A 25,186-nucleotide genomic window follows, 5' to 3' on the forward strand; every position below is an offset into this window, starting at 1 on the left:
TTGTCCTGAAAGCTGATCTTCAGAGGGTAAAACCCACTATCAAAATTCCCATCTCATCTTTCTATCATGAGACTCCAACTGTGTCTGGAGATGGAAACATATTAGGTGTATGGCTCAAGCTATCTTAGATTAAGTGAAAGGAAGACGGCTATCTAGGGGAGGGCACAGATCAAATCCCCAAGGGCCATAGCTGTATTTTCTTTTTTTTTTTAAGATTTTATTTATTCGACAGAGACAGCCAGTGAGAGAGGGAACACAAGCAAGGGGAGGGGGAGAGGAAGAAGCAGGCTCATAGGAAGGATCCTGGTGTGGGGCTCGATCCCAGAACGTTGGGATCATGCCCTGAGCCGAAGGCAGACGCTTAACGACTGTGCCACCCAGGCGCCCCCATAGCTGTATTTTCTAACCAGAAGAGAAATAAAGTTACCACCAATCTTTCTATGGCATATACAATTTACAAAGTGCTTTGGGTGTATTTTATTAAATAATAACCTGAGGCCAATATTATCATGGTCTCTCCTTTGTACAAGAGGACACACACTCAGAGGGGTTAAGTAATTCGAAGAGCTGGCTTTGAACCCAAGGACTTGGACTGCCTGCATCATGTTCCCTCAGTAAACACCCCGCCCAGGCTGACTAACCCGTGCCCGTTCACAGGAAGCCTTACCTGTAATTCTCCCCAGCTGCCCATTGTACATCTTTCCAACAAACCCGGCTATGTGGGCTCCTAGACTTACTCCAATCATATAAATGTCATCAAGAGAAGCTCCTTGTACCTGGAATTTCAAGAGGTCCATCATTATAAATTGTGAGGGGCCGAGGAGTTGACAACATTTGGTGAAATTTCCTAAATTTGACTTTGGAAACAGTTCTTAGGAGAAACATTTCTAAGCAACTTATATCTATGAGCTCACTTAAATGTCACAACAACCCCATAAAGTAAATATCATTCATTGGATTATACAGAAGAAGAAACAGAGGCCCAGAGTCAAAGTAACCTGCCCAGTTATCAGTCAGGTGGGGATGGGCACAGCAGGAGTCAAACCAGTCTGTTCAACTCGAAGCCTGGGCCTTAACCTTTGTGTCATGGTGTCTCCATTCATGCTTCTGCTAGAAATCAAGCTGAGACATCTCTAAATCCCTCCCAGTTGAGGAGAAGGGCAACGAAACTTTTTGGTGAACTCCTTTATCTTCATGTTGGCCCAGTTAATGAAGTCACCATGGACAGAGAAGGAAGGAAGGAAAGGGAAGGGTGGGGGTGAGAACAACACTAACCACAGTCTGCTGGGACAGCCTGTGGTGAGTCATGTTAGCATTATTCGCTTTCCCCGGGCTGTGGCTTAAGTGGGAAGCTTGTGTGAAAATTCTGCTGCCCCTGGCCACAATGGCCACCAGGCCTGATTCTCTCTCAGATAGCTCTGATATAAAGTCACTTTTTTGGTTGCTTTTTGTTTGTTGTTGTTGTTGTTTTGTAAAGGGGGCAATTCATGAGATAGATCACTAAATAAAATTTAAGATTTATTTAATCTTCGTGAGTCTTCTAAAAATATAAATCATACACACACAAAAATACAGACCACATGTATCAGTTTGGGTCTTGGATAGTCAGGTCAGGAAACTTCAGGCATTTCTAGGAAAGAGAATAGCTCTAGAAGATGAGGAAACTCTACACAGTGAAGCCAGAAAACCCCCAGAGAGAACCTCTCTTACCCGTAGACACCTTTATGTGAATTAGAAAAAGATGTACCTTCCTGAGGACACTTTACTGTTATTGCTGGGAACATGTCATAATAAATATATAGATCTATAATGTGTACCATGACAATGGTGCTCCCTTAGATGGGTGCCTGTGCAGTGCACAACTTGCACAACCATATCTATGGGCCTTCCCTCCAGCTGTGCTCTCTATCCTCCCTGTGGCTTAGCTGGATTTTCAAAATAGTCCCTCTGTTCACTGCAGATATGTCTTGGTTTTAAATCTCCAGATAACGGGCCAGTGTCAATTTGGCCCTGAATCATATAGGAGAATTCTCTCTTACCAACATCTGGTCGATAAATTCCTTCAAGACTACTGCTACTTTTCTGGTCTTACTAGAGGCGTGGTTGTATATTACAGTTGTAGCTCCTCGATTCCAGTCAACAACAATCACATTCATGTCTTCCACATCGAGCAAACCCTGGACTAAGTCCTCCATCCAAACTGGAGGGGAGCCCGTAGGCCTGAATCCATGGACAACGAAGGTGGTTTTCTTGGTCACGTTCAGGTTCCCCAGAAATGTGGAGTTGACGACTTGTGCACAGGTCCGGTTTCTTCTTGTGTAGAGCATCAACCTCACATTTAGTCCTGTACCGACCACTGCACTGTGAAAGCTCAGTCTGGTGAATGAAGGACATGTTTCATCTGTGTCTGAAAATAAAAATTAGATGGCATCATGACGGTTCTTTCCTTAGCTGGGCGTCAAGCAAGAGTGCTGCCCTACATTCGCTGGCCTTCTTTCTGTGCTTCAGAGCACCCCGCAGGAGGCTGGGTCTAGTTAAATGAAGTTGCAAAGTCATACCTGATTCAGCATACATAAGTAGTGAGTTCTTTTTCACCAGGAAGACCATTTTTCCAAATCTTACTCTCCTTCAAGGTCTAACCCAAAAGTGACCTCAGCGACACCTACTACGACTCTCTCACCTTTAAATACTGTCTTTCATCCCAGAACTCCCAAACCCTTGTATGTATCTCACTGACAGTAAAATGAAAACACTTGCAGGGGTGTGTTATGGGTATGTGTCTATTTTGCTGGACCACCTCCTTGGAATGGGTGTTTTATAATCTGTGTATCCCTCCGAGTGCCCAGCACATAGCAGAGGTCTCAGTAACTGTATCTCCACGGTCCAAACACCTCTTTCTGTGTCTAGAGCACCTGCCTGGGACAACAGTGGAAAAAGTCACGTGCCCCGCCCTGAGCCTTTCAGTAGCATCTGAAACAGTGTACCATGGTGCCTTCTTGAACACCCTCCTTGTTCCTCAAGCACCATCTTCAAGCATTCTTCCTGCTGTGTAATCTCTAAGGATGGCCTTAAGAGAAAGGTTGGGGATGGGGTGGAAGCAAAAGATGAGGCTGGAGCATCTTGTTACAGCAGAAAGTAAGAGACTATTTAAAATGTGTCACAAGGACATAGGAAGCCAGACTGAAAGGGCTTCCACTGGCCAGATCTGGGATATTTGAGCACTAAATAATTAAGGACAGTAATGATTTATGGACCTTTGGGGAAAATTAGGGATCCCTGATTCCATAACAAATAAAGAGACAAAGAAACAAATCAATGGAATAGAAAAGAGGACTCTTGCCGTATAGTGCTGAAGGCCAGCTGGTAAATGTGGAGTGAATGCTGGGGGTGAAACTCATCATTTTGCAGCTATCATAATAAAGCTTGGTTAGGCAAGAATTATCAGTGGATGCTAAGCTGAGGAGGTGGTTATTTTGAGAAGGGGCACATGTGTATGGTCTTAAACTCTGTCCCACAGTTTGCTAATTAGCAAGTAGGGGAAAAGCAGTAACTATACAATGGAGAAATTGAGCAACACCTTGACTAGGTCATCAAACCGAACATTACCAATGAGGGGCAGACACACACATGTGCCTGTAGCTGTAGTACTCCCGTGGGGAATGTATAACCTGAACCTAACCACGGGAGGAAATCACACAAACACAAAATGAGGAATATTCTATTTTCTTAAAAAAGGACCTGTAAGGTTTGGGTGTGATGTAACTGGCCAGCATTGGCAGGGAAGGGGGCTTGCAGTGCCCCCCCCCAAATTTTTTTTACAATTCTATTTATTTATTAGGGGGCGGGGAGAAAGTACAAGCAGGAAGAGCAGCAGAGGGGGAAAGAATCTCAAGCAGACTCCATGCTAAGCACAGAGCCCGACGTGGGGCTCAATCCCATGACCTGAGATCATGACCTGAGCTGAAACCAAGAGTCAGATGCTCAACGAACTGAGCCAGCCACATGCCCCCCAAAAAAATTCTTAAAGAAAAAAAATTTTTTTCAGATGAAAAATAAAAAGGGACCCATATTCTTAAAAAAGACCAATGTCATGAAGGACAAAGAAAGGCTATGGAAATGTTCTAGATTAAAGGAGATTGAGGAGATGGGATAAATAAATGCAATATCTGGTCTTAGACTGGATCCTGTGATGGAAGAAAAAAATGTCATACAAGAAATTATTGGGTCAATTGACAAAATTGGGACATGAACATTAAATTAGATAAAAGTATGGTATCAGCATATACATTAATTGAATATATTAATTGAAGCTGATAACTATACAATGCTTAGGTAGGAGAAAATCCTAATTCTTAGGAAATACAGCTTAAGTATTTATAACTAAATGGCCACCTTATTTTCAAATGGTTCAGAAAAAAAATTGGGGGGCAGAGAGAGACAGCAAAGGATAAAGCATAGATAGCAGATGTTAACAGTAGGTGAATCTGTGTAAAGGGTTATTGGTGTTCTGAGTATTTTTTTTTTAATTCTTGTAGCTTTTCTGCAAGTTTGAAATTATTTCCAAATGAAAAGCTTAAATAAAAGGAAAAGGAAGGGGGGCGGCCATATCAGTGAGATACAAAGTGGGAGTGAGGTTGGGAGTTCTGATACCAGAAAATAAAAACAGGTAAGAATGCTTAAGTCTTCTGTTTGAAAAGGAACAGGAAGTTGGAAATAAACTAAAGACCAAGATGGAAGGTGAAAGAGGGGTTAAGAGGGAAGGAGGGCTTTGGGGGCCTTGGGTGCTGAAATAGGTTGTTACTTCTGCAACATTATGTAGGGTCTTGATCAAGAACCATAATCAAGGGGCGCCTGGGTGGCTCAGTCGGTGAAACGTCTGCCTTCAGCTCGGGTCCATGATCCCGGGGTCCTGGGACTGAGCCCTGAGTTGGGCTCTCTGCTTGGCAGGGAGTCTGCTTCTTCCTCTCCCTCTGCCCCTCCCCCCCCCAACTCGAGTTCTCACTAGTCTGCTCTCTCCCTCAAATAAATAAATTAATAAATCTTAAAAAAAAAAAAGGAACCACGATCAAATAAAAGTTAAAAGTAAATCTCTGATCAACACTGGCATGCAGATCCAAACTCTAATGTTTGGGAAGACTGTTTTTTTTTAGTATAAAAATTATTTGAAACTATGCTATGAGCCACTCTCCTACATGCTATTTGGCTGAGAGAGAAGAGGCAAGTTGGAGGTGAAGTGGAGCAACAATCAGTCCCCAGGTGCAAGCTGGAGATGGTCCTTTAGGGTATCCAGGAGAGGGGCAAGGTCCTATGGATGGCCATTCTTTGTGGGAGGGAATCGAAGGGGAAGACTACTGACTTGCGACTGGCCAACAGGAGACTGGAGGGCCTTGGGAAACACCTGTTCTGTCTTCCCCCAACAGAAACTGAAGAACCATTTGCCGCGGGCCTTTATTCTCAGTGAATCTACCCAGGAAGACTCTTCCCTCATTCTGAGCCTCAGTACTCCATCCTGGCATCTCTACCCTTTCTTAATAACCTGGGTCCATTCAGGGGCGCCTGGGTGGCCCAGTCAGTTAAGTGTCCGACTCCTAGTTTCGCTTAGGTCATGATCTCAGGGTCGTGAGATCAAGCCCTGTGTCAGGCTCTGTGCTCAGTGTGGGGTCTTCTTGGGACACTCTCTCCCTCCCCCTCTGCCCTTACCCCCTGTGCTTTCTCTCTCTCTTTCTCAAATAAATAGATAAATCATTTTAAATAAATAACCTGGGTCCATTCATGTATGCTTTTATTTGAAACTTCTTGCAAAGGCTCTGGTACTCAGCAATGAATGACATTCCAAAACAGAATGAGCAGAAGCAGCTCAAACAGAAGGTTAAAAATTGAGGTTTTGAAATTCCTCATCCTAGAAAATACTGGTTAAAAACTGAGCCCCATACTCACATAGTCCTCTGTTTCCTCTAGCATGTATAGTAAGGCATGCTCACAATTGTCTGTCTTCCTGGTCCCCCCAGTTTTATTGAGATATAATCAAGAAATAAAACTGTATAAGTTTAACATGTAAAGCATGATGATTTGATATATGTGTATTTTGTAAATTGATTTCCACAATAAGTTTGACACACCCATCATCTCACAGTTACATGTTTGTGTGTGTGTGTGTGTGGCAAGAACATTTGAGATCTACTCTCTTAGCAAATGTCAAGGATACAGTACAGTACAATTAACTACACTCCCTATGTTGTGCATCCAGTGGCAGACCTTACTCATCTATGTAACAATTTTCCCCATCTCTTGGCCCTTTCCATTTTTCTCTTCCTGTAGATTGCATGCTCCCGGAGAACGTGGACTGAAACTTTTCTGGTGTTTGTAGAGCAAGACCCAGAGCAAATAATTGACAGTTTAATTAGTCATTTTACTGAAGAGGCGGTGTCACTAGGCAGGGCTGAGCCTCTTGGTCTCAGCCACCAGTAAAACTGGGCTTTGTTCCTCATTGTGCAACTGACTCACCGGGCGACCTGGGGAAATTACGTCATCTTTCACTTGCCACCTACCTGCCCAAGAGAGGAATGCTGTGGAGATTAATTATGAATGAGGTCATAGTGGGGAAAATAGAGATCCCCTTCCAAAGAAGGGGACTATTTAATTGCTAGGTCTGTTCATTTTGAGCCATGTTAGGCCAGCATGTCAAAAGTCATATATCTGGGTCGTTGGAAGGCACACACTAGAGTCATGAATTTTGGGCCAGACTATATTCAGCACATGTGCCACTTTCCATGTCTATGGAATGGCTCAACCAACCTCTTTGACTGCTGAGTCTTTACTAGATACCTTACAATGGACAGTTACTGAAAGGCAAGAATGGCAGAACGAGCAGATTTTTATTTCCTTTTTTTAAGTAGGCTCCATGCCCAGCATAGAGCCCAGTGCGGGGCTTGAACTCCCAAGCTCGAGATCAGAACCTGACCAGAGATCAAGAGTCGAACACTTAACTGACTGAACCACTCAGGCGCCCCCAGAGCAAGTGGATTTTTATTTTTCATTTGCTAGAACCACTCTGACTTCATATATTTTTTAATGTGTTATTTTTATAATGGCATTGGGCTCTGGAAAAGCCTATTGTAAGTACTGAGTGAAAAATGAATTTCCTTGTTCCTCTCAGTACAAAATACTGTAACGGCTTTATATATATTCTCTCTCATTATCAAAGGAAATGTGCAATTCATCCAGTAAGTCGACCCTCTCCTAGGTTCTGGATCAGGTGGCACTTCAGAGGGCGAGTCGGGCATTAGTGAAATAAAATGCAGAAAGTATGAAACTGCAACCTGTGATATATGTCATGTAAAGGAGATATGGTATTAAAAAAAGAATTTAAATAGGGAGTTTCCCCTGGTCTGGGACTCAAGAATCTTCTTCTCTTACATCATCTTGAAATCACGTATCTGAATGCTAAGAATGGAAGATCCCTTTAGCAAAGTAGAACATTACACTGTGGGACAAAGTCAAGTTTCCAAACTATTAAGTTTTGATTTCATAGATTTTTACTTTTATTACCTAGACTTAATATTTCAGGTACTATGGCCTTTTTCATTTCAATGCGCTTTCTTTGCTTGAATTTCATCAAATGATATTATAACTATAACTAGGCTTTCTTTTTGTTAGCATTTATCTAGCATGATTTTATCCTTTTTAACTTTGAATCCCTCTGTTTTAAGGGGTCTTTCATAGAGCGTCTAGCTGGGTTTTATTTTATGGCCCAATCCGAGAGCCCTTTTAAAGAAAGCAGGTGAGTTCACGTTTATTGGCATAACCGATATAATTGGTGCGGAGGCCATAGAAGTGGCACCCTCAGATCTGTCTTGAAGAGAACCTGCCGCGGGGAGCATGGTGAAGTCACCTGCGTCTCCGGTCACACCAGTGTTCACACGAAGCCGTGGCTCCTCCCATGCTGCTCCCAGCAGGTGACCAAGCACTGGGGGGGGGAAGGGGGGGTACTCCCTGGCTCCTCCTGCCTCATAGGAGACTCTTGCTCAGGGATACCCCATCAGCCCCGGTGAAATATTCTCACAACCGTACTGCAGCTCCCCCTCCTCAGTCCTTCCTTGCCAGCCTCCTTTCCCCGATGTCCGACGTGTGCCAGGTGTACGACGGTAGGAAGGCTCTCCCTGCCTGCCCCCACCTTCTTTCTCCTTCCCGCACAGCTCCTCCCCTAGATCTCTTGTGTGTCCCATCCCATGCCGGTGTCTGCTTCTGGGAGGACCCCAGATGACACACTTGGACTTAATACTGTATTCATCCCCCAAGGTGAACCCCTAGCAAGGATTCTGGAAGGTCATTTCTGACTGCTGTGGAGCACATTTCTAACTTCTGCCACGTTTCCTGCCTCTGTCCTTTGCCACAACAGTTGTCTTTCCTCTCTCGGCTCTAGTCCTTGCTTTAGTAACTTAAGACAGCATCAAATGATCCTCCGTTACAAATAATGAGGGCATCAGCATACCCAGTACTTCTCACTGACGCAATGACTCTCTCCTGATTTTCATTAGTTATACAATTATTTTTAGTTCATCTAGTGATTCCTTTTTTAGTTTAAAAATAAGTAATAGTTAAGCCTCTATGTATTGATGTGTCCACAGAAAACAGTTTCTGTTGTATTTATTTTATCTGTTCTAGCCCCTCATTTTCTACCAAGAAAGATGGGAGAGTTAACACACATTGCCTTTCATCTCCTCCCTGCCCCCTCCTTCAGAACATACACACACTCACACAAACTCACACTTTTTGTTCCTATTATCAAAATACAGTCACTCCCCATTATTTGTGGATTTTGTATTTATGAATTCACCTACTCACCAAAATTTATTTGTAACCCCCCCATCAATACTTGGCACCCCAAGTATTGGTGCTTATGCAGTCATCCATGGACATGTGCAGAATGGCAAAAAAAAATTGGGTTGCACCACATGTCCACTCTCAAATGAGGTCAAACATGGCAACACTTTGCCTTCTAGTTTCAGCTCCCATAACCAATGTCCTTTTCACAGTCTATTTTCTGCCAAGTTTTTTGCTCCTTGTGCTTTTTCTTGGTGACTTCACCATTTTAAATGGTCCCCAAGCACAATCCTGAAGTGCTGTGATGTGCCTTACAGAGAAAATATGTATCTCAGATAAGCTTCATTCAGGCGTGGATGTGCTGTTGGCCATGAAGTTCAGTGTTAATGAGTAAACAATATATATTAAATAAAATGTCTTTATTTTTACTTTTTAAAGATTTATTTATTTATTTATTTATTTATTTATTTATTTATTTAAGAGAGAGTGAATGTGTAGTGGGGGAGGGGGAGAAATCTCAAGTAGACTCCCTGCTGAGCTTGGAGCCTGCCCTGGGGCTCCATCTTAGCACCTTGAGATCATGACCTCAGCCAAGAGCAAGAGTCTGACGCTCAGCTGACTGAGCCACACAGGCACCCTAGATAAAGTGTTTTTAAACAGAAACATACATAAAATAAAATTATGTATTGATTGGTGAACAAAAATATCATAACCAAAGGTTTGCAGGAACCTAACCCTGGAAAACCCTGCTTCCCCTAGGAGCAATGGTTCAGTCTTTGCTAATTCAGTGTTTACGGTGACTTTATGGCACTTTAACTACCATGAATAATGAGAATGGGCTGTATATAAAAACTGTCTTCTGTAATTCTCATATTTCCCCGGTTATGTAGTTATAGTGCTATAATGTACACGATCATGGCTCCCAGTGAATCCTTTTCCTAGGCTTCTTCATTCACCCCTGGGTGAGAGCTCTTGCTGTCTTTTCAAGAAGGGCTAATGGATAATATAGCTCCTAAGTTCATTCATACCCATAAATGAATTCCTAGGCCTAAATGATGACCTGGCTTCAAACTATATTCTTTCCCCCGGGATTTGTAGGTATTATTGTACTTTCTTCTTGTATTGAATCCCATTCTAGAGAACTTCGACCCTTCTGTGCTATTTGCTTTTTTCCTACCACACACCTGAAGCATTCTTTTCTTGTTCGGAAGTAACTTTCCCTGCCGGTGGAGATGCTCCAAAATAACTGATCTGTTTATCCCTTGCTGTATACCCAGGGCCAACAACAGAGCCTGGCTCAGAGTTGACATCAGTAAATGTTTCGTGAATAGCGAGTATCACATTATTCAGCCATTCTGGATGATCCATCTGGATACTCCAGGTAGAATATGATATAATGTTTATGAAATAAATGGAGTATAAAATGACACATGCATTATGACTGAACTGTGTAAATATATGTCTACAGGTAGTAAGGCCTGCAAAATAATGTGCAAACAAAAATGGGTTCGACATTCCATTTCTGATGTTCTCTGCTTAAACCTACCTGAGGTTATTCATTCTTTTCCCCTCAGAAATAATATTTTAAAAGAAAATATTAGGGATACCTGGTGGCTCAGGTGGTTAAATGTCTGCCGTAGGCTCAGGTCGTGACCCCAGCCATAGGATCCAGTCCCACATCAGGCTCCTTACTCAGCAGGGAGCCTGCTTCTCCCTCTGCCTCTGCCCCTCCACCCTGCTCTTGCGTGCGCTCTCTCTGATAAATAAATAAATAATCTTGAAAAATTTTTTTAAAAAGAAAATATTAAATTTTTCTTATTTTGGACCGTGTTACAAGTTAGTTTAAGCTCCTTGAGGGCAAGCCCTGTGTTATTTTCTGTCTAGTATTATGCCCCAGCACGTAGAGCAGGAATGTGTCTTGTTTGACCCCAAATTCTTAGGCCATTTGGAGGGCAGGCATGGACTAGATATCTGTGAATAGAAAATCTGTTACACTGCTTCACCCTCATATATACAGTTCTTTATATTTATATTTAATTTCTAGTTTATATTTCTAAAACAATTAACTACTTGTAAGCCTTCAGAAAGCAAACCTCTTTTTGCTTATTGTTTTGTTACGAAGTCGTTTACTTGAAAGTAGTATTAACACAGCCTTTAACCAAGTAACCACAGAACATGTTAAACTGGTTTCTAAAGCTTAACCTCTTCTATCAGAAGTTATTTGAAGCAGAAAAACATGGCCTTTCCTCTTCAGTCTGCTTTGAAATTCAATTACGCTGAAATGCTGGTTAGTGTTAAGGACTGGAAAATTACAATTGGATGGGTGATGCTCCCAGCCAATGAGGAATTCAGACTCCGATGGAGAAGAGATTCACGAAAAGCATTTTTACCTTCCCCTCAACAGCCTAAAAGAATTTAGATAGAGGACCTGCTCCAGGAGATGCAAGCAGAGTAAGATGTCAAGGAAACCTGGATAGAACATCTTCAGAGATAACATTATTTGTGCCTGAGGTATTTTGTTATGGTCTAATGCATGGTCGCCCTTGGGCCAAGTATGGCCATAACCATTAATGTATTGTCTATGGCTGCTTTCCTGTGATAACGCAGAGTTGAGCAGTTGTAAAAGTGACCAGTGGCCCACAAAACCGAAAATATTTACTATCTGGCTCTTTACAGAAAAAATTTGCCAATCTTGGTCTAATGTCCTAAACAAAATACAACATGATTTTGGAGCATGGATTTCAGAGTCAGGTCAACTCCATTGCCTCCTAGCTGTGTGACCCTTGGTAATGAATTACCTAACCTCTGTGAGCCTCAGCTTCACATGTGTCAAACGATCATAGTAATGCCAGTCTGTCAGGCAGTGCTCTGCAGAGCCACAATGAGCCTGAGGCAAGAGAAAAAAAAACTATATATATACTTACCAGAGTATCCTCCCAGATTTTGAACCAAGTTTGTAAAAGCTCGATAGTCAAAAAACCTGACCACAGATATGGCCCTTTATTACTCAGTCTGTTCAGACACCACTGTCAACTCTCATAAACCAAACCACCTAGCAAGGAAATGAAGATGGCAGGGGCCCAGGAATGGCAGGCTGACTGGGAATGACTTCTCCTATTATACAATAACACTGAGTTGTAAAACAAATAATAGTCTGTCTTTATTTAAAATTTTGATATTTTTTCTTTTAAACAAAAGGTTTATTTATTTTAGAGAGAAAGAGAGAGAGCACAGAAGTGGGGAGAGGGGCAGAGGAAAAGAGAAAATCCTAAACTGACTCACTGCTGAGTGCAGAGCCTGATGCAGGCCTCAATCTCACAACCCTGAGATCATGAACTGAGCCGAAACCAAGAGTCAGATGCTTAACCTGCTGAGCCACCCAGGTGCCTCTGATATTTTTTCATCATTGACTTATTTGCACTGATTTTCATTTTCAAAGATATTACATTAAAATATCACTTATGCCCCAAAAATACCACTTACGCGTATCATTTATTATGCACTGTGAGAATGCAGTATTAGGGGTATACATACTATCTGCAGTAAAATAATACTAAAATATTAAAATATCATTTACATGTTGCATTAAAATATCATGAAACATATTTTTATTGCATGAAAATCATAAATATAATTTATCTTGATTATTGACTTTGGGTCTCCCTTACCCCCTTAAATTTTGCACCTGGTGAGTGCTTCACTGACCTCCCCTAAGCCCAGCCCTGCTGTCAGGATTGTGGTGAGAATTAGAGATACTGTCTATGAAGTATCTGAAGTATTAGCTGGTGCACAGTAAATGCTGAAAAGTTTAATAGTTGTCGATGATGTGGATAATGAGTTGGGTTAATATTTGTAGAGACCAAGGACAGTCCACTCCAACATGGGCTAGTTGACAAGAAGATTTTTTTGAGTTAAAAAGCAATCAAAACCCAGCAGATTCATGAAAAGCATTTTTACCTTCCCCTCAACAGCCTAAAAGAATTTAGATAGAGGACCTGCTCCAGGAGGAGAGCTATCACCACAGATAAGTACACTGTTACGAAGTAGGTGTGGTAGACAGGGAGGAACCTAGCAAGGCCTCCTTGATCAAATTTCTCTATGTCCCATTGTTCCTGAGTGACCCAGCAAACATATTTACCAAACACTTACTCTTTCATTTTCCTGTGAATTCATTCCTTCCCTTTGAAGTCCTAGACCTCTACCTTCTTCTCCTTAACTCAGAATGATGTATATTCCTTATTTTGTCTGACCGTCCCTTGGAATTTCCTTGTCTGTGTGGATTCCCCATAGGTATTAAATTAAATTTGATTTTCTGCTGTCAGTTTGTCTCATGTTCATTTGATTCTTGGTCTGGCTTGAAGCACCATGAAGGGGGCAGGAAATTCTTGCTCCCAGAAGTACTGATCTCATAGGGTTGTTATGAACATCAGGTAAAATAAATAAATTGCTTATCATGGGATTTGATACAAAGCAAGTGCTCAGTAAATACTAATTACTTTCCTTCCATCATTTTGGAAGGATTTTGGGGAAAGGGAAGCATGTTAACCAGTATACAGGTAACAGTGTTTCTCCCTGGCCAGAGAGCTGGGTTTGGTTCTGGTGCTGTCATTAACCAGTAAAACAAATAACCTCTTTGGGCCATCCTTGTCCTCAGATTGACAGATTGGTTCCTCATTCCTTAGAGATTTAGCTAATCTCTTGCATTCCTTTTGGACATAAAATTCTAAGATCTGCAAGCTAGCTGATTTGAAAGGACATGAGGCACCTAATTTAGGAAAATAAATTTCCAGGGCAGTCTTACTAACAAAAGACAACTCAAATTTAAAAAAATTAATAGAACAAGAAATTAAAATTTCTTTTAATTTTAATTAAAAGATCTGAAATAACCATACATTTGGAATTAAAATGTTGACCAGGGTTGTCTGGCTGGCTCTGTTGGTAGAGCATGCCACTTTTGGTCTCAGGGTTGTGAGTTCGAGCCCCATGTTGGGTGCAGAGATTACTTAAAAATAAAATCTTTAAAATAAACAAACAAATAAAATAAAATGTTGACCAAATAGGTGTTTTGTCACCTTTATGTTAAGCAGGACTTTTTGGCTAATTAAATACCCTTGGTTAACAAACATGCTTCCATATGCTACAATAAAGATGAATCTTGAAAACATTAAGATAAATGAAGAAGCTAGTCACAAAAGACCACAAATCCTATTATTCCATTCATATGAAATGTCCAGAGTAGGGAAATCTAGAGAGACAGAAAGTAGATTAGTGGTTGCTAAGGGGTGGGGGAAGGAGGGAGTTGGGGAAATAGGGTGCAGTAGCTAACAGGTGCCAGGTTCCTTTCTGAAGTCATGACAATGTTCTAAAATTGGTGATTGTTGCACATACCTGTGAATATACTAAAAACCATTGAATAACACCTTAAATGGGTGAATTGTATGTATGAATCATATCACAATACAACTGTTTTAAAGAAATGGTTCCTATAATTTCAAACTTTCATGGAAAGACCAGAGTGAAAAGACGAAAAGTCTTTTAGGGGTAACTGGACAGAAGTTTCACTTTTTTCTGTCAACATCAAAACAGGCTCCCAGGTTTCCAGTTTTTCTTTCCTCTTGGGGACTGAGTGATGGACCTCCATTTAGTACCATGGAATAAAGCCCCCACTTTAGTTAGGCTGTTGTGGGGAGGGTTTGTAGCTGTTCCTGCAAAAATAAACTACTCTTATTCTCAGGCTTAGGAACTACTTATAGCTGTTACCTTGTTTTATCTTTGCCAGAGAAAACTGTGGATAGACAAAATGCCCTCCTGATTGGAAGGACACCTCCAATCTTCTAACCGCTGGCTATATTTATTTAGGATACAACAGAGAAAACAGATAGACCTGTTTCCCTCCCTAGATTGACCTATTTCGGCCGAGTCTCAGCTGGAGAGAAAAGTGTGATTCCCTCAGACTAATCGCTGACCACCCCACTCCCTTCTGATGAGACTTGCAAGGGATACTTTGCTTTATCATCAGAAGACCTACTGCCCTGAAGCCAACCAAAGCTGCCCAAGCTGTCTTGGTGTCACACGCCGTTCTAGCTTTTTAGCTTCTACCTGCTTTGGGAACTGATTTCACTTCCCACATTTCTGACTAGGAGAAAACTTCTACAAAAATGAGGCTCCTCATTCATATCCAAAGAGGTGTCAGTGAAAAGAGAAGATGGAACTGTGGGCAGAAATAACCCACTGATGAAGCAATTGTGAGTGAGGGCAGGCGGGTAGAAAGTTCTGAGATTCTATGAGAGTAAGTACAGGTAGGTTCATATTCAGTCTCTCAATGTGGCTGAGTCAACTGATTAAAAGTGAAAGTATGAGTTTCTCTTAGACTTCTGGTTGGTGAAGTACAGTCCGCTAACCGAACCTAAGTGACAGGCTCAGTGAAATTCCGCCTAATTTAATCTCAATGCATGGTATTCAGTCAGGAAGTAAAACAAGGATGGCCCTGACTCACACTTCTTTCAAGTCTGGGTTTCAAGGTGTGCACAAGCTATCATTTCTCCCACTCCCAAACATGATACAGGTGTTAATAACTTCTTTGGAACAGATGTCCACAGACAGGTATACTAACTTGATGTTTCCTGAAAGTATTTACTGATGCCAAGATTAAGGGATACGTTGTCAAGGATTCCACATTCTGGGCAACAGATACTAGTCAGTGCCTGAGACACAGCCCAGCACATGTGAATCGGTGAAGTCAGGATGTTTCCTGTAACCCACACTAGAGCACATTTTTATGCTTGCCTGAAAACACCGTTCTGAAGTAATTTCCAAAAGTCCCAGAAATAAAAATCCCTTTAGGCCAGAAACTGCCTTGGAGAGATCAGAATATAAGTTGGACTCCTATTTTTAAAAGAGGTAGAAGGGGGAAGTGATATTTTCCTACTATGAAATTCTACTAAATTTTTTAAATCTGGAAAGTAACTCAGTTTGTGTATTTTTTAATGCAGAGGAACCACACTGAATTTGGCATCAGAAACCTGTTCTGAACCAGACGGTGAAGTGTAGGGGCCAAGGGCAGGCTGCCCCCAAACAGGCCATTTTGGCATGAAGCTTATTTTGAATTAAAAGCAATCAGTGTGGTGCCTGGGTGGTTCAGTGGGTTAGGCATCTGACTCTTGATTTCAGCTCAGGTCATGATCTCAGGATTGTGAGATCAAGCTCCACATTGGGCTCCATGCTGGGCATGGAACCTACTTAAGATTCTCTCTTTCAACCTCTCCCTGTGCCTCTCCCCAACCCTCTCAATCTCTCTTGAAAAAAAAAAAAAAAAAAGAATAAGAAAAAAAAGCAATAAAACCCCAGCAGATTCAGGAAAAGCTCTTTAGCCCCCTCAACAGCCTAAAAGAATTTAGATAGAGGACCTGCTCCAGGAGGAGAGCTATCACCACAGATAAGTACACTGTTACGAAGTAGGTGTGGTAGACAGGGAGGAACCTAGCAAGGCCTCCTTGATCAAATTTCTCTATGTCCCATTGTTCCTGAGTGACCCAGCAAACATATTTACCAAACACTTACTCTTTCATTTTCCTGTGAATTCATTCCTTCCCTTTGAAGTCCTAGACCTCTACCTTCTTCTCCTTAACTCAGAATGATGTACATTCCTCATTTTGCCTGACTGTCCTTTGGAATACCCGTGTGTCTGTGTGGACTCTCCATAGGTACTAAGTTAAATTTTATTTTCTGCTGTTAATCTGTGTCATGTGATTTTGATTCTTGATCTGGCCTGAAGCACCTTGAAGGGGGAAGGAAATACTTGCTCCCAGACAGAAACATTCCCAGTTGGCCAGGGCCAAGCCTGATGGAGTATCTCTTATTTCTTTTTTAAAACCCCGACAAATACACACAAGAAGCATATGGGCAAAATGCCATCTTGGTTGGACATTTCTGCTTTTAACCACCAGCATAATTTCTAGGATACAACTGAGAAAACAAATGAGATACTAGATTTCCTCATTCTCATCTCTTAATCATATGCATAACTCCACCACCTCTCACCTTTGTCTCCCTGTCAGAGAAGGGTAAATCTCTCTCTGAGTCTCTGTCTCACGCGCTTGCTCGCTCTCTCTCTCTCTCTCTCTCTCTCACACATACCCACACACGCACACACACACTCCATGGAGTTATAAATTATCTCAGGAGAACTTCAAATATCCGAGGAAATAATTCTGTTTTTGGCACTAAGCTATTTTCTCTAGGCAAGCATCTACGTAGTTTTACACAGATTTCCATAAGCCAAAGTATTGATAGAAGAGTAACTTTAAAAATATATTCATGACAACAGCCTTAATGTAGAACAACAGTTATCAGCATTTGTTCTTTGGATCACCTGCAGCTGAAAACACCAGAGGGTTTGTTAGAAATGCAGATTCCAGGATCTCACCCCAGACCCACTGAGTCTGGATCTTTGGGGGTGGTCTGCATTTTAAACAAATCCCCGGTAATTCTGGCGCACACTAGGGCTTGCTAGCCATTGCCTTGTTCGCTGGTAAAATGATGGCAAACATTCCCACCATGATTTCACTAGGGTTAGAACAGAACACAGATCTCCAGTAGTGAATAACGTGTATCTTCTCCATTTCAGCATCACATCTTAATACTTGATGGTTTTTGGACAGCAAGCCAAAGAAGGGAAAAGCAGAAAATCAATGTCTTTATGATGAATAATTTCTGCTATCAGATGCATATTATTCAATACCCTCTCCCATTGCAAGTTTATGGTTTCGCAGATACCGAGAAGTCTAAATTTAGCTTAGAGCTATAATTATGTTTTTTCCTTCTAGCTACAGAAGTTTATTGTGGTGTGACTTGCTTAGATTCTGTCATTCAGCAGTGAGTCTTCTAGAATCATTTAAAATAAGACTTTACTGATGAGGTAATGTTAAGTATAAAGGCAGGTCACAAAGAAATAAAGTTCCAACTTTGTATATAGAGATATATAATGCGAGACTGGAAGAAAGTACCCACAAATCAGCATCAGGATTTGGGGTTAGCCCCGCTTCCCTAAAACTATCTCTAAATTTATGTTCATTTTTTAAATTTAAAAATTGCAATAAACACACACTTTAAAATGTTGACTTCTCAGTGAAAAATACCATCATTAGTATAATTGAACCTTACTGTTAAATCAACTTCAAAAGCACAAATTAAGGAAAATTTATTTATATAAGCCTGAAATCCTAATACAACTATTTTAACTTTTCCATTTCCTTTCTAAACATAGACACATGATTTTAACATAGTTGTAATCTTAGTTTATCTACAAATTTGAATTCTGTTTTGTTTACTTGGCATTATTTTATAAACATGTTTGCACATTTCTGCATAGCTTCAGAATTATTCTAAAGGCTACATTTTTTTTAAAAGTATGATATAGTGGACTTTATCCATCCCTGTATGTAGAAACATTTCTGCTGTATCTAGTTTCAAGTTATTATATGTAACATTGTCAGAATCATCTTCTTATAGAGTTTTTTTTCCCTTTTAAAGGTTATTTCCTTATAATAAATTCTCGGCAATGGTTTTACTAGTTCAAAGGGCATGAACATTTTTATGGATACTATATGTAACATATTTCCCTTAAGAAACTTGTACCAATTTTTATTACCATAAACTCTGGTAAAGTTTCGCAAGACTAAACTATCATAGGAAGAAAGAACTGGATTCCTAAGAAGGCCTAGTTTCTTTTTTAAAAAGCACTTCATTTTATTTTTGTTACCCTGTTATGTACATTACTGTTTGTATTTATTTATTTATTTATTTATTCATTCATTCATTCATTCATTCATTCATTCACTTAGTAATCTCTACACTCAATGTGGGGCTCAAGCTCACGACCTTGAGATCGAATGCTCTTCTGACTGAGCCAGCCAAGTGACGTTATGCTGTACGTTACTGTTTTAATTTATATTCATTATGATTAATCATTTTTAAGTTTTCAGTATGCCAGGCACCATTCCACGGGGCTTACATAAATAAAGTCATGTTTTCCTAAAAGATAACTGAAATAAACTGTCAATGTATGAAAGCTTATAAAAACCGATCCTCTATATATTAGATATTATAATAAAATAAAACTTAAAATTTCCGGAAAATAAATGATCTTATTTCATAGAGGTGGAAAGGCACAGAAAATTTAACTATGAAAGAAAAGAACTTTTAGATTTCCCAGCACTTTTATTTTTTGTACATCAGAAGAACCAGTTAATGTAAAGGAATAATAATCTTTTATTACTGAGAAAAAAAATTTTTTTTTCAGGATTAGAAAGTTCATTTAACCCATATCTTGTTTCCTTAAAAATGATGCAATAAAACTTAAAAAGTCCACTGAAGGAGCTGGGCTAATCAAAAGCAAAGTGACAATACTACTCATAATGTTTTTTAAGTAATTAAGAAAAGCCTTCAGTAAATGACCTACCTGATTTGACCAAGCACATCACACTGATGAAGAAGTATAATCTCAGCATATGGAAACTGGAGAGAGTGCGTATCACACTCACGAGAAGAAGGATTTCCTGGCACTGAGGGCTTTGCTCAGAGAGAGCTCAGATAACTAACCCAGAGGTGTGGTGACAACAGGAAGTTCCCGAGGGACTGCAGGCGGGTCCCAACCCTTTCAGGATATTCGACTCCTCCTCTTTTCCATGGAAGGTTAGTACATTTCTGCCTGACACAATTTCATGCATATCTTTTAAAAAATTGTATGCATATCATACATCACACATATCATAATGTGTATTTGCAGAATGACGAGTTCAAAATAGTTTCATTCTTTGTGGGCGGTTTATTAGTCGTTTGGCTTGGTATGTTGAAATCAAGTGTGATTTGAGATATTTGCCGCCCTGTTCTTGTGAGTGAAACAAATGCAATGAGTATTCTGTTGGCCTGTGAATACAAAACTACTTTTTATGTTAATTCGCACACTCATTGCTCATCCGGCAGTCTTTAGACCTTGCTAACAACATTTCATTAAGTCTAATCATATACCTGTATTTGTCCAAATGTGCTTCACATTAAGGGAAATTTTTATGGCATTATACATATTTTTATTTCTTCCTTTCCGGAGTTCCTATCTCTCCCTCTCCCTCTCCTCCTTTTTAAAAGAAAAGTAAGTGCAAATAGAGAGCTATGTCAGAATCCCTCCACCTCAGTGTTGGAAGTAACTGAACGTGTCCTCCCACTGCTACAAGGTCATTTAATGGTGGACAGGGCTGGTAGTACTTACTCAGGCTGGTGGGGGTCCGATGAGCTGAAACATACATTTATAAGTAAAGACACGAACAGCTTAGGAATAATTCGCCATCCAGAGCAGCAGGGCAAAAGCCACTAGTCATTTAGCATTGTCTACCTGAAACAGGCGTTGATGAAGCAACAGCATCTCTCATGTAAGTTTTTCAACTCTCCGTGTCTGTACTCCATTCAAATAGCAGGGGATTTCCTGCAGGAAGCAGATTCCAGCAATGCTTCCCAAAGAGTCAGTATGTCAGATTTCCCCTGGGGAGCTTTTCAAAGTCTTGTGTGTAGATTCTGGGTCAACCTCAGACTTGATGAAAGCCAGGACTCCCTAGCAGTGGTTCACATCCTACGTCTTCCACTCACTAGCAAAACACTTCGCTTCTCAAACTCTGACTTTTCTCAACTGTAAAATGAAGAAAACGAAATCACCTATCTCACAGGGTTGTTTTCTGGATTAAATGAACTATTATAAGTGAAGTTCTTACCACTGTGCCTGCTACCAAGGTAAGCTCACTGGGCGCTTGGTAACTCTGTTACCTACATGGCTACACAGTCCACACCTTCTCCTCCTGTCAGAAGGCAGGCTGCACCAGGCTGAGAAGAGGGATCAGGTGGATTTTAGGAATGGAGAGCGCCTGAGGGCAGTGATGTTTCAGGTGAATGACATCAGTCTGTTCCGTAGTTTATTTTTGTCTTTTGTCTCCTACTGGAGAAATAAATTAAGGATATATAAACAGGGAAAGACAAATAGGTGACCTGCTAGCTTTTTAATTTTTCCATTTGCATAAGCTTTACTGATTTGGAAACAACTGCCCCCTGGAACAAATGGAGAATTGTTCCACATTCTCTTAGGAACCTGTTATGGACTGCATTGCTCACTGCTGGATCAGTGTGCCTGTCTGATAAATATTTGTTGAGCTCCTATCAGTTTTAGTACCATGCCAAGCCTTTATCTAGACAGAGCCAATGTGCATTTTCCTGGAAACCAGCCAATTACAGGAATAAGAATCATTTCCCTTGGGAGGCCTCTTTGTGTTACTGTTAATGATTTTCCTGCCAGTAGGCATAGAAGGTCCCCTTTAACTTCCTAGCTATGTGCCTTTTTCTACTTCCAGCATTGAAAACAGCACAAGAATCAATGGGAGAACCCATCCTCTCAAAGAAAGAGAATTAGTAAGAAATATCAAATATGGGGGCGCCTGGGTGGCTCAGCTGGTTGGGCGTCTGCCTTCGGGTCGGGTCATAGTCCGGGTCGGGTCATAGTCCAAGAGTCTTAGGATCAAGTCCTGCATGTGGCTTCCCACTCAGCGGGGAATCTGCTTCTTCCTCTGACCCTCTCATGCTCTCTCTCTTGCTCTCAAACAAATAAATAAAATCTTAAAAAAAAGAAATATCAAATATGAAAAAACATAAAGCATTCCAAAGGATGGGGGGAGAGGAAAGGAGGGGAGAACTGGAGAACAGGTCACAGGGAATCTTTGAGGGGAATTAGTTCTGTCTCTAGCTTGTGGGGTGGTCACGGCAATGTGCACAGGTGGTAAGGCTGCACAGGAGTATACACACACACACACACACACACACACACACACAAATAAGTGCATGTGAAACTGGTAAAACTCTAAATTTGATCTGTAGATTGTACCAACGTCAATTTTCTCCATTCTAGTTATGTAAGATGTTTCCATTGGGGAAACTGGGTGAGGGTACTTGACACATCCCTGCATTATTTTTTGCAGCTTCCTGTGAACCTGTAATTATTTCAAAATAAAAGTTTCTTAAAATTCCAAAAGATGGGCCAACTCATAACTATTTGAGTGTTAACATTTACTCCAAGGTATTCTGAGGAAAACCATTTCTTCATTTCTCATCAGCTAGTCAAGAGTGAATAATGGTCAATTTTCCCAATACAATGACCCTCAATAATCACAACTCGAGAGTAACACAATTTTTTTTTTAAAGATTTTATTTATTTATTTGACAGAGAGAGACAGCCAGCGAGAGAGGGAACACAAGCAGGGGGAGTGGGAGAGGAAGAAGCAGGCTCCCAGCGGAAGAGCCCGACATGGGGCTCGATCCCAGAACTCTGGGATCACGCCCTGAGCCGAAGGCAGACGCCCAACGACTGAGCCACCCAGGCGCCCCGAGAGTAACACAATTTGCCTCATTTCCAACTTAGTATTATGCACTGGCTTTTTTTTTTTTTCCTTAACCTAGAAATCACTTGCTACAGAGAGCAGAATAGAAAGGAGCAGGCAAGCTTCCAAATGGACAGGAAAAACAGGTATAGAAGTGTCCGGAACTGAGGGGAGGTGGTTTTATAGCTCTCATTGGCCTCAACATTCAGGAAAGGTGACCTATGTCCTCTCTCACCCTGGTCTAGTGCTCTAAGCTGCCATATGACTCACTGCATCAGTGACCCCACAATCTCTCACTAGCTGTACACGTTTGGCAAAATAAGTTTCCTTGATTCATTTTCTACAAGGAGATCAGGGCAACTTTCCTCTCATCCGTATGTTTGTTTCATTTCTTCATTCATTTATTGAATATTTCTCAAGCTTCCATTAAAAAAAATAATAAGGAAAAATAGGGTATGGCTCCCTCTCACAAGAAGACGGACATATTAATGATAACAATACTGATACAGAGCTATGAATACATATTGCATAGAACTGAGGAGAAAACAGTAAGATACTGAAATTCCACAGGGAGGAGCCAAGGGAAAAGCCTCACACAGGAGGTCCTTTCTGAGCTGGGTTCTAAAGACTAGGTAGGAGTTCATGAGGTGAAGAAGATGGAGAAAAGGCAGTCCAGGCAGAGGGAACAAACTTGGAGTCATAAAAGAAGTGTAGATTGCCAGTTTGGATGTATGCACAGGGAAATGATAAAGTGAGTTGAAGACAGGCTATGAAGAACTTTGTATGCCATGCTTAGGACATTGGGTTTTATCTTCAAGGCAGTGAAAACCTAAGTTTTCTTCTTGTTCCTTTGGGTTTATATGTTAATATATTACTATTATGTAGTAATACAAATATAAGAAATAATATATGCCATAACAATATATAACAAATGTAAGAAATAATATAAATATATAGAGAATAATACATTTAGGTTAGCTTATTAACATAATGTGAATCATTTTTTGGTAGTCTATTAGAAAACAAGAAGGAAAACACCAGCATACTACTTTTCTGGACTGAGAAGTATTTTTCATGGAATAGAGCTACTTTGTTTTAGAAACCAGGACTTCCTTACAAACAATGTATCAAACAAAATTAATGCAAGTCCAGGGCTTTCAAGTAACTGCTTCTTTGCAGAGTGCCGCTCAGAGCATTTCAAGGATACAGGGCTCTAGCAAGCCTTGCGTGCACACTGGCAAGATGGAGGCAAAATGCTTTTATTAATTAAAAGTTCATTTAAAAACTTTTAAAAAGTAGGGGTAATGTCCAGTATTTAATGTCCATTGGTACCATGTATTTTAGACTGACTTGGATCTTAAACTGCTATTTTAAAATATTATTATTAGAACCAGATTTCAGTTTTTATTTTTAACTATCTTTCTAAGGATTGATCACAAGAATCTTGTACCTTCATTAGACACTTATACACACAGAGCAGGCACACAGAGTTGTCTGGGTGAGAAGCAACTCTGGAAAAATCCACCCCTGTAATTGGAAGGCCTACCCTTGTGTCGTCTGCCTTGGACCCTCATTTGAAACCATCATGAACCGTTTGAGGGATTCATTCTAACTCAGCAGGGTCTTTCTTGCCTAGAGTCATCTTCCTCTTCTGGCTGGGAAACTGGGAGCAGTTTCAGGTCCTCCCAGAGGTTCCTTTCTTTTTGAGATTCTCCCTAGGACCCTCCAAAGTAAGTATCAGGGGTGGTCCATAGTTGAAGTCACACTACTTCAAACAAGCACCTGGAATTTGATGACAATCAGTTCAACTACTTTTAGTGATTTAGTAACAGAAAACCACAAATTTAATTTATAAATTTATTTTCCTTAATAAGAACAACAATATAAATTTGCCTTCCTTAAAAACAACCATAAAAGACAACAAAATAACAGTAAAAGACAACAAAAGAGAGATCACCCTGTAAATAGATACAAGAGGGACAGAGTACAAGAGCATGTGGCTTTTGCAAAGGCTGGAGAAATGACCGGGCCCTGAATGACAGTAGTTCTGATGGGTTTGGAGAAGGGAAAGGGCAGATCCGTGGAAAATGTTGGAAAATGTAGGATGCAGAAGTGACAAGTATAAATTGGCTCGTTAGACAACTGAAGAAGAGGGAAGAGAAATGTTAGGCACTTGGCCATGCTGGGCACTGAATTTGGTCCATCACATACATAAGCACATTTCACTGGCCCACAGATCTGAGAAGCAGGTTTGATTACCTCTATTTTACAGATTAGGAAAGAGGCCTGGTAGGGCCAGGTGCTATTTCTCCACGAGGCAGGCCAAGCCTGTGAGCAACTTTTGTAATAAAATCTAGGACAAGGAACTCTACTTGCTTTTGGATAATAAGGCCAGATTACATTGAATAAGATCAAAGTCACATTATTAGGAGGATATGTTTTTCTTGAATACCAGAGTTGGTCCCCAGAAGGAAATTAATCTTCAGGATCATGAACTATGTTGGATTTTAGGCACATTAGGCCCAAACCAGCAATATCTCACCTTTGGGCTCCTACCTACTTCCATCAGATAGCCCAGAACTCTGGCAGGGGTTAGCAAAACCAAAACTAACAAGAAATCTTTTAACACTCTGAGTGCTGGTAAAGGGAAAATGTGCAAGACTGAACAATGAATTGGAGGGATGGCTGGGTCTTCATTGTTCTGTAGACGGGAGGTAGGTTTGTTTGTTTTTTTAAAGATTGTATGTATGTATGTATGTATGTATGTATGTATGTATGTATGTATTTATGTATTTATGTATTTATTTACTTGACAGAGAGACAGCCAGCAAGAGAGGGAACACAAGCAGGGGGAGTGGGAGAGGAAGAAGCAGGCTCCCAGTGGAGGAGCCCCATGTGGGGCTTGATCCCAGGACTCTGGGACCACACACTGAGCCAAAGGCAGACGCTTA

General features: G+C 40.7%; 1 protein-coding gene across 1 annotated transcript in view; it reads right to left on the bottom strand.

Moving 5' to 3' along the window:
- The window catches only part of LIPH (lipase H), a 45,077-nt gene extending 25,662 nt beyond the window's left edge, over positions 1–19,415 (bottom strand). The window contains exons 1-3 of the mRNA XM_045776687.2: positions 19,283–19,415; positions 2,040–2,407; positions 668–776 (exon numbers count right to left, since the gene is read on the bottom strand). Of these exons, the coding sequence (XP_045632643.2) occupies positions 668–776; positions 2,040–2,407; positions 19,283–19,331 (526 nt within the window). The 5' untranslated portion in view covers positions 19,332–19,415. The remainder of the gene's footprint in view (positions 1–667; positions 777–2,039; positions 2,408–19,282) is intronic.
- Between the last annotated feature and the right edge of the window lie 5,771 nt (positions 19,416–25,186).

Source organism: Ursus americanus, chromosome 4 (assembly GCF_024610735.1).
Source record: "Ursus americanus isolate L20-20 chromosome 4, mUrsAme1.1.p, whole genome shotgun sequence".
NCBI lineage: Eukaryota > Metazoa > Chordata > Mammalia > Carnivora > Ursidae > Ursus > Ursus americanus.